Raw genomic sequence first — 19,622 nt, forward strand, 5'->3', positions numbered from 1 at the left:
AGAAACCCTTGGTACAGGGACCCTCTATCCGCAACCCGAGGACGCGTTCGGTGGCTTTGTCATAGGCCCTTCGGTTTGATTCTAGAGGAATCAAAACCGATTTCGCTGGAAGCGGGTGCAATTTTTCAGATTAGCACCCGCTCCCGGCGAAACCCTGCGGTTGTCCTTAAGACAAATTTTTAATTATATATATATATTTTTTTTTGGCATTTTTTTCATTCATTTGTGTATTCGTTATTTATTCTTAAATTATTTTTTATAAGTTCTGAATATCTATGCAGTTTTTTTGTTTGTTTGAATTGTGTCAATTATGCCGCTTTTTCCTATATTAAAGAAAATAATAAGTAAGTACACAAGTCTCATTTACTACCTGACCCTACACTATGAAGAAAAGATTATTTTAAAGGGTTTTTCTTATTTATTTTTAATTTTTATGCATTTTTCCTATGGTATTGCATGATTTTGTAGAACAAAGTTACTACTAGCGCCGCCGCACGGCCGTTTTCATCTTTCGTGACACATTTTTTGCATTGGACAGTACAGTGGAAGCACCCCCCTGCTTGAAATCACCTAAAAACATATAATTGTGAACATTTTTTTAAATACATTGATTGATTCTTCAATTAAGATCATTGAAAACGAGAACGTGGATTTATATTTTTTGAACTGAATCTGAATCGTTGAACTCTATAATTTATGAATGTTAAACATGTTTAATTCGCAGTTTAACTGCATTTAATTTTTAACTGTTCAGTTGAAAAGTGTTAGTAGCTTCTATTGCATACGTGTAAATTAATGAGCATTGAGTAGAGCATTTTTAATTTAAAACTTTTAAACTTTAGTTTTAAAAGTTTAAAATTCAAGAGTTCCGCTTTGACCTTATTGACAATAAAATCGCAAAACTGTGTACATTCCGAGTCTATTGTTTTAAAAAATAAGAAATATTTGAAGGATGCGCAGTCTAAACATTCTAGCTGACATTTTGTGTGAAATTTATTTTTTCGTTGTATTTTTTGGAACATTTTTTATATGCAGTTAATATCTTCCAAGTGAAACGGCAAAATTCCTTTGTTTTTTTAATGAATTTTTGAAAGTCGCGTTTTGGTATCTAAAGTATAGTTTCGCGATCTGAACCTGTTAACTGTTTATGGCGTCTTATGGAAATTCCGTGCTTTTTAAAGTTGTTTATGGCTGCTTTCACGTCATCTTCTATTGTTTCGTCTACAGAGCGCTGTAATGGCGAAAGTGAGCAATGCGTCTCATTTATTAAAACCCAGGAAAATTGTGCAATAAACTATTTTAAATTTTTGCAAGCACATCTATGTTTGTTTTGCGATTCCAAACATTTTAACATATAAAACTTGTCCGCAGCTTGAAAAATGCGAGCCCAGGAAAAACAATAGAAAACCAGCGGTAGAGCACTGCAGATAACAGGTTTAGACCGCGGACTTATTATACATTAGTTTACAAACTTTTTCTATTCACTTAGGTCATGATCAACAAATCGATACCGACAGAGACTGCTAGTCCCCATGTAAATGCCGGGCAAGCCCCGAAACCGGTTGACTACCGAGAAGCTCCAGTTGTTTACAAAGGTCCGATTGGATCCTACGTGGAAAAAGTGATGATTTCCAGTTTTCAAGACAATTCCTTTTTGCTCAAATTGCTACTCAGGCAGACTCGAAGACCGGAAATTGGTGACAAGTTCAGCAGTCGACACGGGCAAAAAGGAGTGACGGGCTTGATTGTCGAGCAGGCTGATTTACCATTTAACGATCAAGGTATCTGTCCAGACATTATTATGAACCCGCATGGTTTTCCCTCTCGGATGACGGTGGGCAAGTTGATTGAAATTCTGGCTGGAAAGGCTGGCGTTTTGAAAGGAGAATTTCATTATGGAACAGGTAATGCTTATATTTTGCTACTATTTAACAAAAAAGAGTGACTACTGCAACTATTTATCCACTTTATCTTCAAAATTATTTTCGAAATTTTTCCCTGATTGGCTGTAATGAAGTTTTTGCTATTTCAAGCATCGAAATATACGGAAAAATGGTTAGATTCAGGATAATATACAAGAATTTATGCAGAACAATGTAAATTCATCTATTTGTTTATTTATATCCTAAGCCTCGGATTACACGATCTTTTTTACTTTTTGAAGAAAATTGCGAATTGTTGCCGTTTTCCTCACTTGTTCATTAGTTTTAATTTTAATCAAATTATAGAAGGTAATACAAAAGAGTTCAAAATAATTTATCAGACTTCAAAAGAATTCATAAGTATTCACAAGAATTGAAGTGAATTCAGTCAAATTAAAAAAGACATACAATTCAAGTGTATTAAAAATATTTTTAAAAATTCAAATTAACTCGCATGAATCTAAAGAATTAATTAAAATTAAATTGAATTCAACGACTGAGATACGCAACACTAAATTCCAGATGAATCCAAAAGATTTTAAATTAATTCATGATTAGTAGAAGAATTCAAGAGAATGCAAAGAGTGCAGTAAAATTCATAATAATAATTCAAAATATTAAAAAAAATTAGAGAGATGCAAAAGAATAATTCAGAATATCATAATAATGCAATAGAATTTATATGAGCTCAAGAGAATTAAAAGAATTGAAAATCATTAAAGTAACTTAAGGGAATTAAATGAATTCGAAAGATTTCTTCACTAGTTCACTTTTCAATTTTAATCAAATTATAAAATATAATACAAAATGGTTCAAAATTATTTATAAGAATTCAAAAGAATTCAAAAGAATTCATAAGTATCCACAAGAATTGAAGCGAATTCAGTCGAATTTAAAAGACATAAAATTCAAGTGTATTAAAAATATCTTAAAAAATCAAATTAACTCACATGAATCCCAAAAATTAATGAAAATTAAATTGAATTTAGTGACTGAAATATGCAACACTAAATTCAAGATGAATTCAAAAGATTGAAAAATAATTCAGGGTTTGTGGAAGAATTCAAGAGAATGCAAATAATGCACTAAAATTTATAATAATTCAAAATTATAGAATAGAATATAAAATAGTTCAAAATAATTTATAAGAATTCAAAATCACATAAAATACATGTGTATTAAAAATACTCAAAAAATTCAAATTAACTCAAACGTATCCAAAGAATTAATGAAAATTAAATTGAATTCAGTGACTGAGATACGCAACACTAAATTCAAGGTAAATTCAAAAGATTGAAAAATTATTCAAAATTAGTAGACAAATTAAAGAGAACGCAAATAATGCACTAAAATTGATGGTAATTCAAAAAATTCCATTTCTAAACCATTCAATTTGAAACTTTTCAATAAGAAAAAAGAAAAATTACTTAATATTTGGAAGTATCTGACTGTCCATTTAAAATCAGTAATTATAATTAAATATTAAAAACTTAACTATGAACTTTACAATTTTAATTGTTGTATTAAAAAAAATTTTTTAAGTCAAATCGTGGAATTTTGATGTATAAATAACAATTGAACACCTATTATTCTTAGAAAAAATTCGAGTCTAATTTAAAACCAGATATAGATTTTGGCAGATTTCGATAAAAAATTCAGAAGATTTTTTTTTATTTTTTAAAGGCTAAATTGAAAATGATTGTTTCTTTCGAGAAATTAATTTTAAGAGAATATTTAAAAATATTTGTAAAGTTTAAAAAATTACCAAAAATGAATGTGGAAGATTTTCAGGACATTTTTTTAATTTGTCAGGATTTTCAAAGAAATTTTGTAAAAAAATTCCAATAATTTTAAATGAGGTTTAGAAGTTCTAAACCAATTTGTCAAATAATGTAAAATTTGAAAAAAAATGCAAAACGAAATGTTAATGTTCCAAAATTTTGAAATAAGATTTCGAAGTATTTTAAGAGTTTTTAAACTAATAAAAATAAAAATATAAGGATATAATTCTCAATTTTTTAGCTCTTAGTTTAGCTGCATTTAATTTTAAATTGTTCAGTTGAAAAGTGTTAGTAGCTTACATTTTACACGTGTTAATAATTTAGAAGTTAAATATACATGTTTGAATTAAAAAACTTCTAAACTTCAGTTTAGAAGTATAAAATTTAAGAGTTCCACTTTGAGTGCTTTAATTTGCAGTTCAGTTTTTTTTTTACTTTAAATGTAAAAATTGTCGGCTTTAAACTTCGATTTTTTTTAATTCGTTGACCGTGAAAGAAATTTGCGAACCAGAAAATGACCGTCAATTTTGTTCTTTTATTAAAACGGCTACCCTGAATATAATAATAATTCAATAGACTTTATATGAACTCAAGAGAATTAATAAAATGTATGAGAATTAAAGGAATTGAAAAGTATTAAAGTAATTTAAGGTAATTAAAAGAATTCAAGAGACTTTAAGAGAATCCAACACAGCCAGAAGAATCCAATAAAATTCAGTGAATTAAAAAAGTACAAATGGATATAAATGGCCATAACAGAATTCAAGATGAGTAGAAGAATTTAAGAAAATCAGGATAATCAAAAGAATACAATGAAGTTAATAAGAATTTGAACAAATTCCAGAGGAACTATGGAATTGAAAAAATTTTTAAAATTTTTTAAAAACTAAAACTAAAATTAAAATAAAATTAAAATAAAATAAATTTTTTTAAATTCATAATTATTTAGTAGAGTTAACATTAATTCAAAAGGGTTCGAAGAATTTAAGAGGACAGACCAGGAAAAAGCAACTAATTTAAAATCGAAATTCTGTAAAAATCTTGGTGTAAGGTATGAAATAAAATTTTTATAAACAATTTCAGCAAATGTCAACAAGATAGGAAAGTAGCACTTTCCACCATTCAAGTTTAGAATTCGGACAAAACATTTTCTAGAAATTCTAAATACTTCCATAGAATACAAAATTATCAATACAATTGTTTTACAATGATGGATTCTTCCATTTGTGTATGTCTTTTAATATAAAAAAATTGAACGTTGAAAAGAAGAAAATTTAACGCACTAAATACATTTGACTACTTGATTTATTTTTCTCTACGTACAGCTTTCGATCTGATTTTTTGTTTAGTTTAAAACCAAAGTATCCTAAGTTGGATACAAAAAAAATTTGAAACTGTTACTTTATATTCTTAATTAAATAAATTTTTCGATATTTCATGTGACTACTTTGCTACAATTTTTCAAAAATTGATGCTACTTTTGACATTTGGTATCTTTGAACCGAGTTCGAGACCTGTTAAATATTTTATAGATCTTTTTTAGAATTATATTCCTGTAATCTAAGGGAAATTTGAATCTAATATCTAAACAACATTATTCTAGCTTTTGGAGGTTCGAAAGTCAAAGATGTCTGCGACGAACTCGCCAAGCAGGGTTACAATTACCTTGGAAAGGATTTCTTTTACTCTGGAACTACCGGAGAGCCTTTGCAAGCCTACATTTACTCAGGACCCGTAAGAATTTTTCTCTTTATTTTACTTCTATTCTTAATTAAAATTACCCTAAAGATTTCTGTTGATTCATTATTAGGTTCAATAAATAAGGGTTCATAGTTCACGAATTTTGTAATTCTTGAAAGTTTCCATCTAGAAAGTATATAATTTTACAAGTTTTTGGAATAATAAAACTTTAAAGGTTCACAATATTTCTCGCAATATTTAAGATTCTGCAATTTGGAATGGTGAAAATGACGGTGACAGTCGTTTTAAATATCAATTGATATTACATGATATATGATACTTATCAATAATATATTTATAATGTTTAAAATTTCTATAATTTTAATTTTAAATAATAGATTTGAATGTAAAATTCTAAAACAGTTTAATCTTTTAGGCCTTGTAACTAAAGTTTTTTTTAACTTATTTTTTGGAGGTCTCGAATTTTAAAGTTCACTATATTGTAGTTTTAAATTTAAATATTAAAAATTTCAGGACCATTGCGCTATTGAATATTGCAAAATTTCATGTTCAAAGCCTTGATAGTCAGTTTTGAATTTTAGAATTTTAGATGTAAATATAAAGCAATTTTGAATTGAAATGCTTAAAATTGTACAATTTCAAAAAATGAAATCATATTATAAGAATATTATTTGTATTTTTTATCCTAATTTTTAATTTTTAATGTAAGATTTTGAAATTCTCCAATTTTTAGTTGAAGATTTAAACAAATAAATCATTTTAAATTGAAAAATATTTGATTCGAAAATTTTTAGAACGCGCAATAATTGTAAAGGAAGATTAAACAAAAAATTAAAATTAAACTATCTGAAATTATTGATACATCAGTAAATAGATAATTTCGGTAATTTGAAGTGCTCCCAATTTCATAGTTCTGAATTTTCATAATGAAAGCTACATTTTTAATTTTTCTCTTTCATTGGTTTTAATTTTCCAATTAAAATTGAATTAGTTGAATTTTTTGGGAAAAGTATAATTAGCAATTTAAAAATCATTCCTTTTTTAACGCTTTAAATTTACTTCGAAGTAATTGAAATTCTAAAAAGGTTGAGTATAAAAAAGTTCTGATATCACAATTTTCTTACTAAATTTTTGTTCACTTTTAAATAAAATTCGCATTCGTTTAAGTTTTCACATTCCGGAGTAGAAAGTTTTTAATTTTAACGAATTCCATTTAAAATTACTATTTATTTCGAAAGTTCTTTTTAGAATAATTCAACTCATTTTGTCATTTTAGAAAAAGTTGTCTGATCAGATTGAATGTTAACTTATAATTTTATTATGTAATACCAATTTAAAATTCTAAAATTTCTGAAGTTTTGACTGAAACATTCAATTTAGTTTTCAATATTAAATTGTCAAGTTTTAATGGCTTTGACTTTAAAATTATTCTAATTTAAAATTTTGCAATCTTTAATTTGTTAATTTTGAACGGTTTTAATTATAAGGAATATAAAATCAATTACTTTGAATTGTCAATAACCCAATTTCCAAAATTCGAATCTTTAAATATTTAATTTTTAACGATTTGACATTATCCTATTTTCGAAATTCTAATCTAAAATCATGCTAGCTTTGTGATCCTCCAAATCAAACTAAATTTTTTTAAATGTTTAGCCCTTAGACATAGAAATTATACAATTCAACTACTTATAATAATTAAATTATCCAAAATAGTTCGTATATATATTATTAAATTTCAGACGCTCGTCATTCGTAATTACTAATTATTATTTAAAAAATATTTAAAATCTTATATTAAAAAATGGATTTAATATTAGATTTTTTAATTTAGGCGCTTGTATTTTCTTATCCTACTTATTATATGATTTAAAGTCAAATCAATTTCTTGCAAAAAAGGTTCGCTGATAGTCATCGACTCTCAAAATTGATAATATATGTGGAAAAACTGTGGGTTTCGCAAAGAGAGTTAATTTTGGTATAAACCGGGAGAAATCACGATTATTTACCGGGAGAAAGTCGGGAGATGAACATTTCAAAAATAGTTTGCCACCCTGTATTCATTCGCGAACATGTCCGTAAATCTACAACATTTTATTGAATCGCATATTCGCAAACGTTGATATAACATCCACTGATTTATAAATATGTTTTCTTTCGATTTTTTATCAATGACAATAATATTAGTTAAAAAAAATGTAATCTGATATGAACCTTGCCGGGATATTAGAAAAATTACCTATTTTGAAGGGTTACATTTCTAAATTGAACCTAAAAAAAATTCAAAAAGAAGCTTTTATATAGGATAAATTCTATTTTGAATACCTAGATGCTACAATTACGAATTTTAGTTTTCCATAAGTATTTTAGTACATTTAAAAATAATTAACTAATAAGGGGAAACTACATCCTTCGGAATTTTTGTTGGATGAATACTTTTCGAAATTGCAACTAGAAAGTCTGGGTTCTATTCCTGCTTCCTGTATTTTCTTTTTAATTTCTTTCGTATTTAATTTTTTTTATTGCTATTGTATATTCAATAGGGGCGTTAAAAAATGTTAAGTCCGAATTTCATCTTGCTCTTTGATTTTTTGTTTCTTCTGGGATAAAAAAATGTTTATATGATTCACGGTTCTTTATAAAAAATGTCTTCGTAAATCTCCTTAAGTATGCATGATTATAAAAAAAAATCGATGTGAGCGACCTAAATGAAAAAGAAAATTCAATAGGGATGTTAAAAAAAAGACTAAGTCTAAGTGTTAATATTGGAATATATATTCGAAATAATATTAATTTATTTTAATATTATTAGCATATTCTCATATCTCCAATGAAATTAAAATGTGAATGTAATAGTACATTTTTCTAAATATTACCCGTTTTATTTCTCCTTCCACTTGTTTCATGTTTAACCCAAAAAGAACAAAAAATCGAAGATGCAAGTTGGGATTCGAACTTCCTTTTTTTTAAACTCCAACGATTCACTTATCTAAGTCAAGTCAAGTCAATAAATTAATTTTTAATGATTTTTTTCATCTGAAAAAAAGTTAGTTTTTCCACCTTTACCACTTTTACGCCCAAAAAGTTTTTGTTTTTTAAATATTTTGGTAGTTATTATTTTCACATCCGAAGATTAATTTTTTTGTTTGAAAACTCATGTTTTTGGTGTAAAATTTAACTATTCCAGTTGAAGATTCATTATTTTGATTGAACGTTTTTCGGCAAATATGAATATCAGGGTATCTATCCTATCTGGAAAACATGGAAAATCTGGAATTTTCAGGGAATTTTTTTTGAGCGCACGTTTTGTTTTTTAATTGTAATATCAAATTGAATAACAATGATTTTTGATTTGCAAAAGTAGCTTTAGATTATTGTATTTAATTCTTTTCGTTGAAAATAATGTATTTTTTTGAAAAATAGTTTAGTTGGTATAGAAAATCAATCTTTATGATAGAAAATGATTCTTTTTGCTTCATAATTCAATAGTTTGTTTGAAATTTTCTCTTTCTGGAGACTAAAAAATCTTTCTCAGTTGGAAATTCAACTTATGTAAAATTCGTCTGTTTCTTAAATTCAACATTTTTGAAATAAACATAAAAAATTTTGCTGGTTGAAATATTAACTATTACATTTTTGTTCAGAATTCATCTTTTCCGAAATGAAAATTTAATTATTTGTTTGAAAGTTTAACTCTTTTTGAAAATGATTTTTTTGGCTGAAGATTCACCATTTTACTCGAAAATTCATCTCTTTAGTTGAAAATGCGTTTTCTTCTTGGCTGAAAATACATTTTTTTACTGAAAATTTAACTATTTCAGTTGAAACTTGAACTATTTTTTTTTAAATTTGATTTGTTTTTCGTTTGGAAATTAATTTATTTTTAACGGAATATGTAACTGGGCCAGTTAAATATTCCATTATTTCAGTTAAAAATTAATTTCTTTGTTTAAGTTTTAATTTTTTTTAACTGAAAATTTAACTTTTCAATTTTTGGTTCTTTTTTAGGATTCTTTTTTTATATTTTTTAGTTGAAAATGTGTCTTTCTTCGCAAAAATTAATCTTCTTGGTGGAAAATGAATCATTTTGTTAAGAATTCAATTATTCTAGTTGAAGATTCAAAATTTTATTTCAAAATTCATCTCCAGTTGAAGATTTATTATTTTGGTTGAAAATTAATCCTTTTTATTAATTATTTGTTCTAAAAAATGATTATTGTTTAAATAAAAGTGTAACTATTCGAATTGAATATTCCCGAATTTCAGTTGAAAACTCATCTCTTTGGCCAAAAAACAGTCTTTTAAACTGAAAATTTAAGTATTCATTTTTTGGTTGACAATTTATCTTTTATATTTGAAAATTAATTTGTTTGGTTGAAACTTTGTTTTTTCGGTAGAAATTATTTTTCTTGGTAGAAAATTTATCTTTTTGTTTCAACAATAATTTGTTCCAGTTAAGGATTCATTATTTTTATTGAAAATTCATCTTTTTGGTTGAAAATTCACATATTACAGTTGAATATTCTTCATTTCAGTTAAAAAATATTCACTTTTTGGAATATTTGTTTTTTTTGCGACAAGTTAATTTTTTTAACTAAACATTTAAAGTAATCTTTTTAGTCAAAGATTTATTATTTCAGTTAAAAATGTATTAGTTTAGTTAAAAATTAACTATTTTAAGTGAAAATTTAATCATTCCATGTTGGATTGAAAATTGATATTTTTTAGATCAAAATTTTACTGTTTCGTTGAAAAATCGTTTTTTGTGACAGAAAATTAATCGTCTTGCTTAATAGTTAATATTTTTGCTTGAAAATTCAAGTATGGCGGTTAAATAATCCTCATTTTAAGTATAAATTTATATTTTGGGTTGAAGATTTAATCATTACAGTTAAATATTCAGTTTTAGTTGAAAATTCATTTTTTGTGTTGAAAATTCAACTATGCAATTAGTTAAGAATTCATGCATTTTGTTGAGAAATCTTATTTTTTGGTGGAAAATGAACCCTTTCAGTTTATGATTCATTAGTTTAGTCAAAAATTCATCAGCTTAGTTGAAGATTAATTATTTTAACTGCAAATTTCTTGCGTGAAAATCGATCTTTTAGTAGTTTTACTTCCAACCAAAAATATGACTTTTTGTTTGAAAATAAAACTCCTTTGTTAAAAGTTAAACTATCTTGTTAAAAATTCACCTTTTTGTTTTAAAATTCATCTAGTTCAGTTAAAGATTCATAATTTTAGTTAAAGATTCATAATTTTAATTGAAGATTCATCATTTTAGTTGAAAATTCATAATCTAAGTAGAAAATTTGCTATTTTGTTTTTGTGGTAAATGCATTTTTCAAATTGAAAATTTAACTATTTAATTTCAAGTGATTTAAATTGAATTTAATATAGTATCAACATTATTTGTACCTAAATATTCACTGAATTTCAAGTATGGAAAGATAAAATATTAATTTTTTTGGATTGTTATTCAAATTCGTGAAAGAAATGATTAGAAATGATAAATTATTATAAATTAAATATAGTTAATGAGATAAGAAATCATTATGGAGAAAAGATCATCTTACATTTACGCACCTGGATTAAAAAAAAGAAAAGCCTATCTAAGTTAAGTAATCAAAATCGCTTTCTACTAAGATGCCGTTCGCAAGGATATCTTCGCGCACATATCATTAATTTAGAACCTAATATTGAGTTCGATAATCCTAAATGTAAAAGTCATTTTAACAAAAACTGCCTAGATTTTAAAATCAGAATTCTAAAATTAGAGATCACGAATGTAAATTTTAGCATCAGAAAAGTCAAAAGCGAGATACAAAAAATAGAAATGAAACTCTTAAATATTGAAGATAAAGAACTACTAATCAAAAGATTTTTTCTTTGTCGAAACAATATTATTAACAATTTTGAGAAAGTCTCAATAGAAAAATCGATAACGAAATTTGAATGGCTCACAAAAAAATACTATGACATCAACTCCAAAAAACGACCAAACAAAAAATGGCTCATCAATCTCACTGAAACAGAAATTCCTAAAGATGTAGGTTATTTTTTAAGCCTAGGAGAAAAATTTTGCATTTCTGCTAAAAATAAAGGATCTATTGTTGAAGAAACTCTTGCATGCATAGAAAATAACATTGATTTAATTCCTAATGAAAAAAGAACCGAATTTAGATCTAAAATCTCGAGTAACTTACAAAAATACCTCAATAAAAATTACAGTAACAATATTAAATCTGAATTTGAAATTCTTGGAACTAAAACAAATGAATTCTTACAACAAAACAATGACATATTTGTCACGAAATCTGATAAAGGTAATACTTCCGTCGTCCTAAACAAAACAGATTATACTAAAAAATGTTAAACTCTATTACTAGATAATAAAACATACACTAAATTAACTAAAGACCCGACACAAAAAATACAAAGAGAACTTAATAAACATATCTCCAAACTTTTGAAACTCGGTTTTATAAATTCAGATACAGCTAAGTTCCTTAAAAGCTACAATGGTATTGCTCCAAAATTTTACGGACTACCAAAAATCCATAAAGAAAACATACCACTAAGACCTGTCACTTCCTTCATCGGATCACCTATCTATAACATTTCAAAATACATTAGAAAATTCATTCAATTATTAATTGGAAAAACAACATCAAACATTAAAAATAGTTGGGATGTCATTGGAAAAATTAAAAATATTCAAATCCCTATAAATTACAAAATTGTTTCTCTAGACGCCAAATCTTTATTCACAAATATTCCTAAAGAACTCGTTTTAAAAAATATAAAAACTAACTGGTTTAAAATCAGAGAACACACCAACATACCAATTCAACAATTTTTAGAATTAATAGAATTTTGTTTAGACAACGCATATTGCATATTCCAAAATCAATATTACAAACAAATCTTTGGTACCCCCATGGGATCCCCTCTCTTCGGGATAATTTCTGATTTAGTAATGGAAGGACTCGAAGAAGATATCCTCAAAAAACTACCTTTTAAATTAATCTTCTATTTCCGATACGTCGATGACATTCTGACGTGTGTCCCTGATGACAAAATTGACATCCTACTTAACCTTTTTAATTCCTACCATTCTAGATTACAGTTCACTATCGAAATAGAAAAAAACAACTCAATAAATTACTTAGACATTATTTTACACAAGAACTACAGTAAAATTATAACTAACTGGTTCCGCAAAGAAACATGGTCAGGGAGATACGTTAGTTTCGATTCTAACATAGCAACTAAAGATAAGATTTCTGTTATTAACAGTGTAGTGGACAGAGCCGTCACACTCTCAGATACAAAATTTAAAGCACAAAATCTTAAAATCGTCGAAAATACACTAAAGAATAACGGTTACCCAAGCAGCTTTACCAAAAAATATATTAATTGAAAGATTAAATTATTTACAAGAAAAAAACCAAAACTCACATATTAAAACACAAAACAGATCTCCAAATATCGATCTTAATCAACTTATCGCACTACCTTTTATCAATGAACTCTCGAAATTCTACAAAAGAACTTTGATCGATTTTAATATTTTAATTACCTTCAAATACGATAAAGATCCTTTTCATTGTTTGACAAAAAACAAATGTATAACCCCAATAGAGAAAAAAAACCATATTATTTACAGCATTCCTTGTGAGTGCAGATGTGTATATGTTGGCCAAACTGAACGACATTTTAAAGATAGAATTAGAGAACATAAGAACGACTCTAAAAAATATTCTAGAGGCACTGCTCTGGTTTCACACTCACACTCTTTAGACCACCAATTTGACTTTTCTAAAGCTAAAATTTTGCACACCGAAAATAATTATAAAAAACGCACTTTCAAAGAAATGTTCCAAATTGTGAAACATCAAAACTCTGTCAACAAACGTTCCGACACAGATTTCCTCAGCGATATATACCGTAGTTTAATTCTATCTACTAACAACGTTTAAAATATGTATATTTTCTATGTTATAAAGTCAAATTATTCCCGCTATATCTTTAACATAGAATACTCTCTCTCCACATAACAACGAATATAACCTCATTCCTGGACATGCAGTCATGGTGATGAGGAGTGCTGCCCACAATTTTATTTATTTTTAACACTAAAATGCACTGCATGTCCAGGAGGGAGTATCACACTTCTTTTATCTTATTAGATAACAAAACAATGATACATATTTTAAAAAAGTCTTTCTGAACCTCACCTTAATATTACAGTTACATAACGAAACTCCAATAATGCTTATCTTAAATTATTATTATAACGACAAATATAAGTAGAATAACACACATAATCACATAGAACATTTTTCCCTAACATTTTTAACGAACATATCTTATCTTTAAAAATTCTTTTCCACTAGGTAATTAGTTTTACATCCATATGTATCACTGATGAGGCTTGGTGTCACCAAGCGAAAGCTAAAAGTTTTTTAATAATAAAAAACTAAGTACCATATCACGACTAGTAGATCAACACCGTCATTCCATCGACACAATATTATAAATTATTTTTATTGGTTATAAACTGAAAATTTCTTGCTTGAAAATTCATCTTTTAGTAGTTTTGCTTTCAACCTAAAATATGACTTTTTGGTTGAAAATAATACTCCTTTGATAAAAGTTGAACTATCTTGTTAAAAATTTACCTTTTTGCTTTAAAATTCATCCAGTTCAGTTGAAGATTTATAATTTTAGTTGAAGATTTATCATTTTAATTGAAGCTTCATCATTTTATCTTAAAATTCATAATCTAAGTTGAAAATTTGCTATATTGTTATGTGGAAAATTCATTTTTCAAATTGAAAATTTAACTATTTCATTTTAAGTGGTTTAAATTGAATTTAATATAGTATCAACGTTAATTGTACCTAAATATTCGCTGAATTTCATGTATGGAAAGATATAATATTAATTTTGTTGGATTGTTATTCAAATTCGTGAAAGAAATTATTAATTATTTTTATAGTAATATTTAATTATTTAATTAATTCGTGATGATAATAAATTGAGGAATATCTTGTAATATAATTTGTCCAATGTTTAAAAATTAAACAAATCTGTTGAATCTCTAGTAACTGAAAAAGAAACATATTATTTATAATAAACTCGCGAAACTATATACGTATTTCGACTTAATTGGTTTAAAAAACCGTCATGTTTAGGTCAATATTTGAATTACAATTATCGTCATCAATTTAGTCAGAAAATTCGATTAGTTAAATGCTTAATTGATAGATGTATTAAACTAAGTGACATAAATTGTAGAAAAGAAAACTTAGACGAATTAAAAATTACTTTGTCACAAAGTAATTATTTACTGCCGTTAATTGAAAGTGTCAATAAAGAAAGAATACATGAAATTTACAATACCTCAATGAACAAATGGATTGATCATTACAAACAAACTGATTTACGGGTTTCATTACCATATGTACAAGGTTTATCAGAAATATTAAAAATTCATTTAAAAAGTTTGCTATTAATGTATATTTTAGAAATAATCAGATTTAAAAAATGTTTCACTAATAGAGAACACTCCGAAAAAATTCTTAACATTTCTAATATTGTCTATTTAATAAAATGTAAAGGATGCGATAAAGTTTGTATAGGTGAAACAGGTCGTTGGTTAAAAACTAGAATAGCTGAAAATAAAAGAGATTGTAAAATTGGCAACTTAAGTACAGGCGTCTCACAACATTCTTGGAATTTTGATTATTATTTTTATTTCGATTTAAAAAATATTACAATTCTTGCTAAGGAAAATAACTCTTATAAAAGAAAAATTCTGGACTCAATTTTCATAAATAAATATATAAAAGTATGTATTAATTTAAAAAAATTCTTAAAGTGAATCCATATTATAATAGAATCATCGATTAATTTGAATTTCCAATGTATTTGGCGCGCTTTTCATTTGGAATTTATTTTGTCCATCTATAACAACTTTCTTTGCCCCTATATTCATTTCGAGCATTTTGGGAAATTTTCTTTATTTCTACAGTTTCCCAATACTTTTAATACACACAATAAACCGATTTACCACGATTAAAAAAATGTTGCCATTCTCTTTGACATATAATATAATTGAATCCGAAAATTACCTCCAAGGTAAAATTTTGTTTTATACTTATCATTTATTATTTTGTATATATTTTATTTATTTAAATTTTTTTAATTTTTAATTTTGAATAATTACTTATACTCTTGGGCCTCCAGTTCATGCACCAGAACGGCCGGATTGAGGCGTTAACCAATCAGAAACGTTCCGCGGAAATAGTGTGATTCTCGCGTCGAACTGAGCCGAACTCAGCCGAAGTGTTTTAAATTTTCAAGTTCGCGCCAAAAAAAGCATTCCATTCATTTCCAAAGTTGTCACATACATGAACCGGAATGACCGTAACTTTGAATGACCAGAACACCAATCACAGAGCATCTTCGGCAAGACGAAAGAGTGCCTTCTTATCAAAGGTGCTCTGTGATTGGTGTTCCGCTCATTCCGCGTTACAGTCATTCCCGTTCATGTGTTGGACAACTTTGAAAAACGAACGGATCGCCTTTTGGCGCAAACTTAAAAATTTCGAACACTTGGGCTGAGTTCGGCGTGAGAATGACACTGTTTCCACGGAACGTTTATGATTGGTCAACACCTCATTCCGGTCATTCCGAGATCTGGCCGTTCTGGTGCTTGGACTGGAGGCCTTATAGCAACAGAATGTTTGTTCTGATGAAGGTCCCGCACGCCTATCCTAAATCAAAAAGAAATTTCATGAAAATGCCTAATAAAACAGTTCATGGAATCTTATTCCAGATATTTCATAGTTTTGAAATCCGTTCTGAATTCTATCCTAGCTGATCGTTTAGCGGGGTTTTCAACAATTCTTTTTTTTTTCGATTTTTTAATATTTTTACTTATTGTTAACGACATGTTTTAGCGAAATATGAAAGTTAGTAATTTTTTTCACGTAATTCCTACTCTTGTGCCGATACCAATCTAATTCAGAACCATGACGTGGACGTGATGGTACAGCGGTTACTTTTTTTTATGTAATGTAGTAATGTATTTGATCTTTACGGAAAAATAAGTATAGAATTTGAAAAATAAGTGATAATTACTACGAAATGGCATAAGAATAATAAAAAGAACGATACATTTTGAACCAAATAATTGATTAAAATGTTAACGTAAAATTTAAAAATATGTATGGAGGAGTATTCTACCACCGTTTTTCTTAATTTTTCTTGATAGGATGGATCATCTATCACGTTGATTTGGTAGCGGTTCCAAACGTTTACAAAGTCTCTGTGAAATGGCACAGAAACTTTTGCACTGGCCTTTTTCCATTCTTTAGTCTCATATAATAATTAATCTCATATTTTTCGGTGATGGTGTGATTACTTTGAAGATTGCTAAACAAATTTTTTTTCTCACAAGGGGCACACACTTTTGATAGATTTTATTCGTGTTTATTTCTCAAAATCATTTTTGATGTTATATTACTACTAAAACTTACGCGTACATACCAAATTTATGTAAGACGAAAAAAGTGATTCAAAAAGAATATTGTGACTTAACACAGAAAATATTTTTTAAAAACACAAATAAAAAGTTAGAGAAATATTAATAAAATACTTAATTGTCGCTGAGAAATTCCTAAATGTTATTTATAGGTTTAGGCATTACCAAAAACCTGCAGTAGAATCTTAATTACCCCCTTCTACTTTATTGTTTATATGTATTTTACTCAAACATTTCTACTATAGAAAAAAATAATTTAATAAGGCGCCACCTAGTGGCAGAATATGAAAATATAATTTTCTAAATATTGTACCAGAAGAAAGTTGATTGAAAGTAACAATGTGTCTATTTTTACAAGTCGAATGAATCACATACTTTTTTATGACACATGCATGATTTCAGCCTTTTTCGAAGCCTATGAAGTCGGGCTAAAGCTCTACTTTTTACTCCCTAGGGAGTGAAAAGTGACGTCAGAGGTGAATAATGAAAATTATACATCTATGAGCTTGCATTTTACGACACTCAGTCCACTCAACGTAAAAAATCTAAGGAAATTTTGGTTGCGGTAATTCATGGTAAGTTTGCATATATAACTGGACATATTACCAAAAAAGACCGAAAATTTCCATACATTTCTGGAAATTTATGAGCATTTTCAAATTGAATTTTGGGTAATTTGCCCATATTTATCTATAAAATCACCATAAATTACCCAAAATTTCCATAAATTTCCGCAAATTTATAAGCACTTCTCGATATAATTTTCTGCATTTTATTTTAAGTTATCATGAATTTCCGGTAATATTATTATAAACTACCAAAAAAGTAATAAATTTCCGGAAGTGTATAAAAATGTTTAAAATTGAATCTTGTGCAATTTATGGTAACTTACCATAAGTTACTTTTAAAATTACTGTAAATCTTGCTTCCTTTGTTTGAAATCCAATATGGGCTGAAATCATGGCTGTATCTCGAGAAATGTTTGAAATCATCCATTTGTTATAAAAAATATCGTATGCGTCCACCTCTTGACGCATACGGGATTTTTTCGACTTGTGTACTATTTCAATACTCCTCGAAAAAGTCCCTCTTCTCCCCCTAGGTGCATAATATATTATTTCGTACCGGGCGAAAAGTGGTATTCTTTACCGCTGCATAAACCGGAAGTCCTACATGTTACCTGTAGTTTCTAGGAAAATTAGTTACACGCACTGCTTGGCAGAAGCGCAAAAGTAAAGAATGCCTCAGACCGCAACTTTCTCGCCCTCAACTTCTTTTGGGTTCAAGCGACAAAAAATGTACGACGTGGGATATTCTTTATTTTTCTCCCTAGATGCGTTCATACTACTTTTTACTTATTGCTCAATCGCTGAAAATATCTAAAATTGTAAGTAAATCATTAAAGTTAAAGATATCAGCTAGGATTTCATTCGGAACGGATTTTGAAATTATAAAATAGTTGGAATAAGATGCCGAGAACCGTTTCATTAGGCATTTTCATGAGACTTCTTTTTGATTGAGGATAGGTGTGGCCCACAGATGAGGCCGAAAAGTCAATAAAAAGGGAATCTGAATTCGATTACTTTTTTATTATTTTTTTAATCTAAAATTGATCGTAAGGCCGAAAAATAAGTGGAAAACTTCATTTTTTCTCATATTTTTGAATCCTTATATTTGGAGTCGATTGTTTTAAAAAATGCGAAATATTTGAATGGCTTTGTAGTATGCAAAATTAGACCTGGAAAACTAGTGTTAGCTCGAAAAATCCTGGAATTGTCACGGAATTTCGATCCAGGATTTGAGTAGACATCTTGCATACTTATCGATATTGACCCGGATTAAAATGAATTGATTCTTTGCAGGTGTACTACCAAAAACTGAAGCACATGGTTCAGGACAAAATGCACGCGAGAGCAAGAGGTCCTCGTGCAGTGTTGACTCGACAACCAACGGAAGGAAGATCGAAGGAGGGAGGCTTGAGACTTGGAGAGATGGAACGAGACTGTCTCATTGCTTATGGCGCAAGTAATTTGCTTGTTGAAAGACTGATGCTTTCAAGCGATGCTTTCGAAGTCGATATTTGCAAGGGATGTGGGTTGATGGTTTATAGTGGCCACTGTCGCAGCTGCGAATCGAAACAGGATAAAGATAAAAGGAATGCAGGAGTTTCTACGATTACAATGCCGTATGCTTGCAAACTCCTCTTTCAGGAATTACAGTCTATGAATATTGTTCCTAGACTCTCCACTAAACCGATGAGTGAAAAGTAGTTAATAAATCGACGATTGTTTTTACAGAACTATGGCCTTTTTATTTTTATTATCAACCAGTGATATAATACCTGAAATCATTCTTCTCGAAAAATGGCGTTTGAAAATGTTTTGGGTAGTTTTTTACATCCTCATTAGAGAAGGTATTAGATTTGTGTAAAATTTGACCCTCCCCCCCTAATTTTGGTCAAATGTCCACGTTTTGAGACCCCCTAAATCCGAAAAACACGTTTTTACGAATGTGTCTGTCAGTCTGTCTGTCCGTCCGTGGATGGTTTTTTTTTGTTAGCACGATAACTTTCGAAAGAATTGACTGATTGGATTTTCCTTTGGTAAATTCTTTTACTATCTTAACATGAAGGTCGAGTTCGTTAGGCAACAGTAAAATGAAAAT

The 19,622-nt window shown here is 27.9% G+C and overlaps 1 protein-coding gene across 1 annotated transcript in view; it reads left to right on the plus strand.

Annotated features, from left to right (window-relative positions):
- Positions 1-19,359, plus strand: part of LOC117173698 (DNA-directed RNA polymerase III subunit RPC2) — a 63,687-nt gene extending 44,328 nt beyond the window's left edge. The window contains exons 12-14 of the mRNA XM_033362343.1: positions 1,490-1,904; positions 5,307-5,437; positions 18,821-19,359. Of these exons, the coding sequence (XP_033218234.1) occupies positions 1,490-1,904; positions 5,307-5,437; positions 18,821-19,228 (954 nt within the window). The 3' untranslated portion in view covers positions 19,229-19,359. The remainder of the gene's footprint in view (positions 1-1,489; positions 1,905-5,306; positions 5,438-18,820) is intronic.
- Positions 19,360-19,622: the final 263 nt, after the last annotated feature.

This window comes from Belonocnema kinseyi, chromosome 1 (genome assembly GCF_010883055.1).
Source record: "Belonocnema kinseyi isolate 2016_QV_RU_SX_M_011 chromosome 1, B_treatae_v1, whole genome shotgun sequence".
In the NCBI taxonomy this organism is placed as follows: Eukaryota; Metazoa; Arthropoda; class Insecta; order Hymenoptera; family Cynipidae; genus Belonocnema; species Belonocnema kinseyi.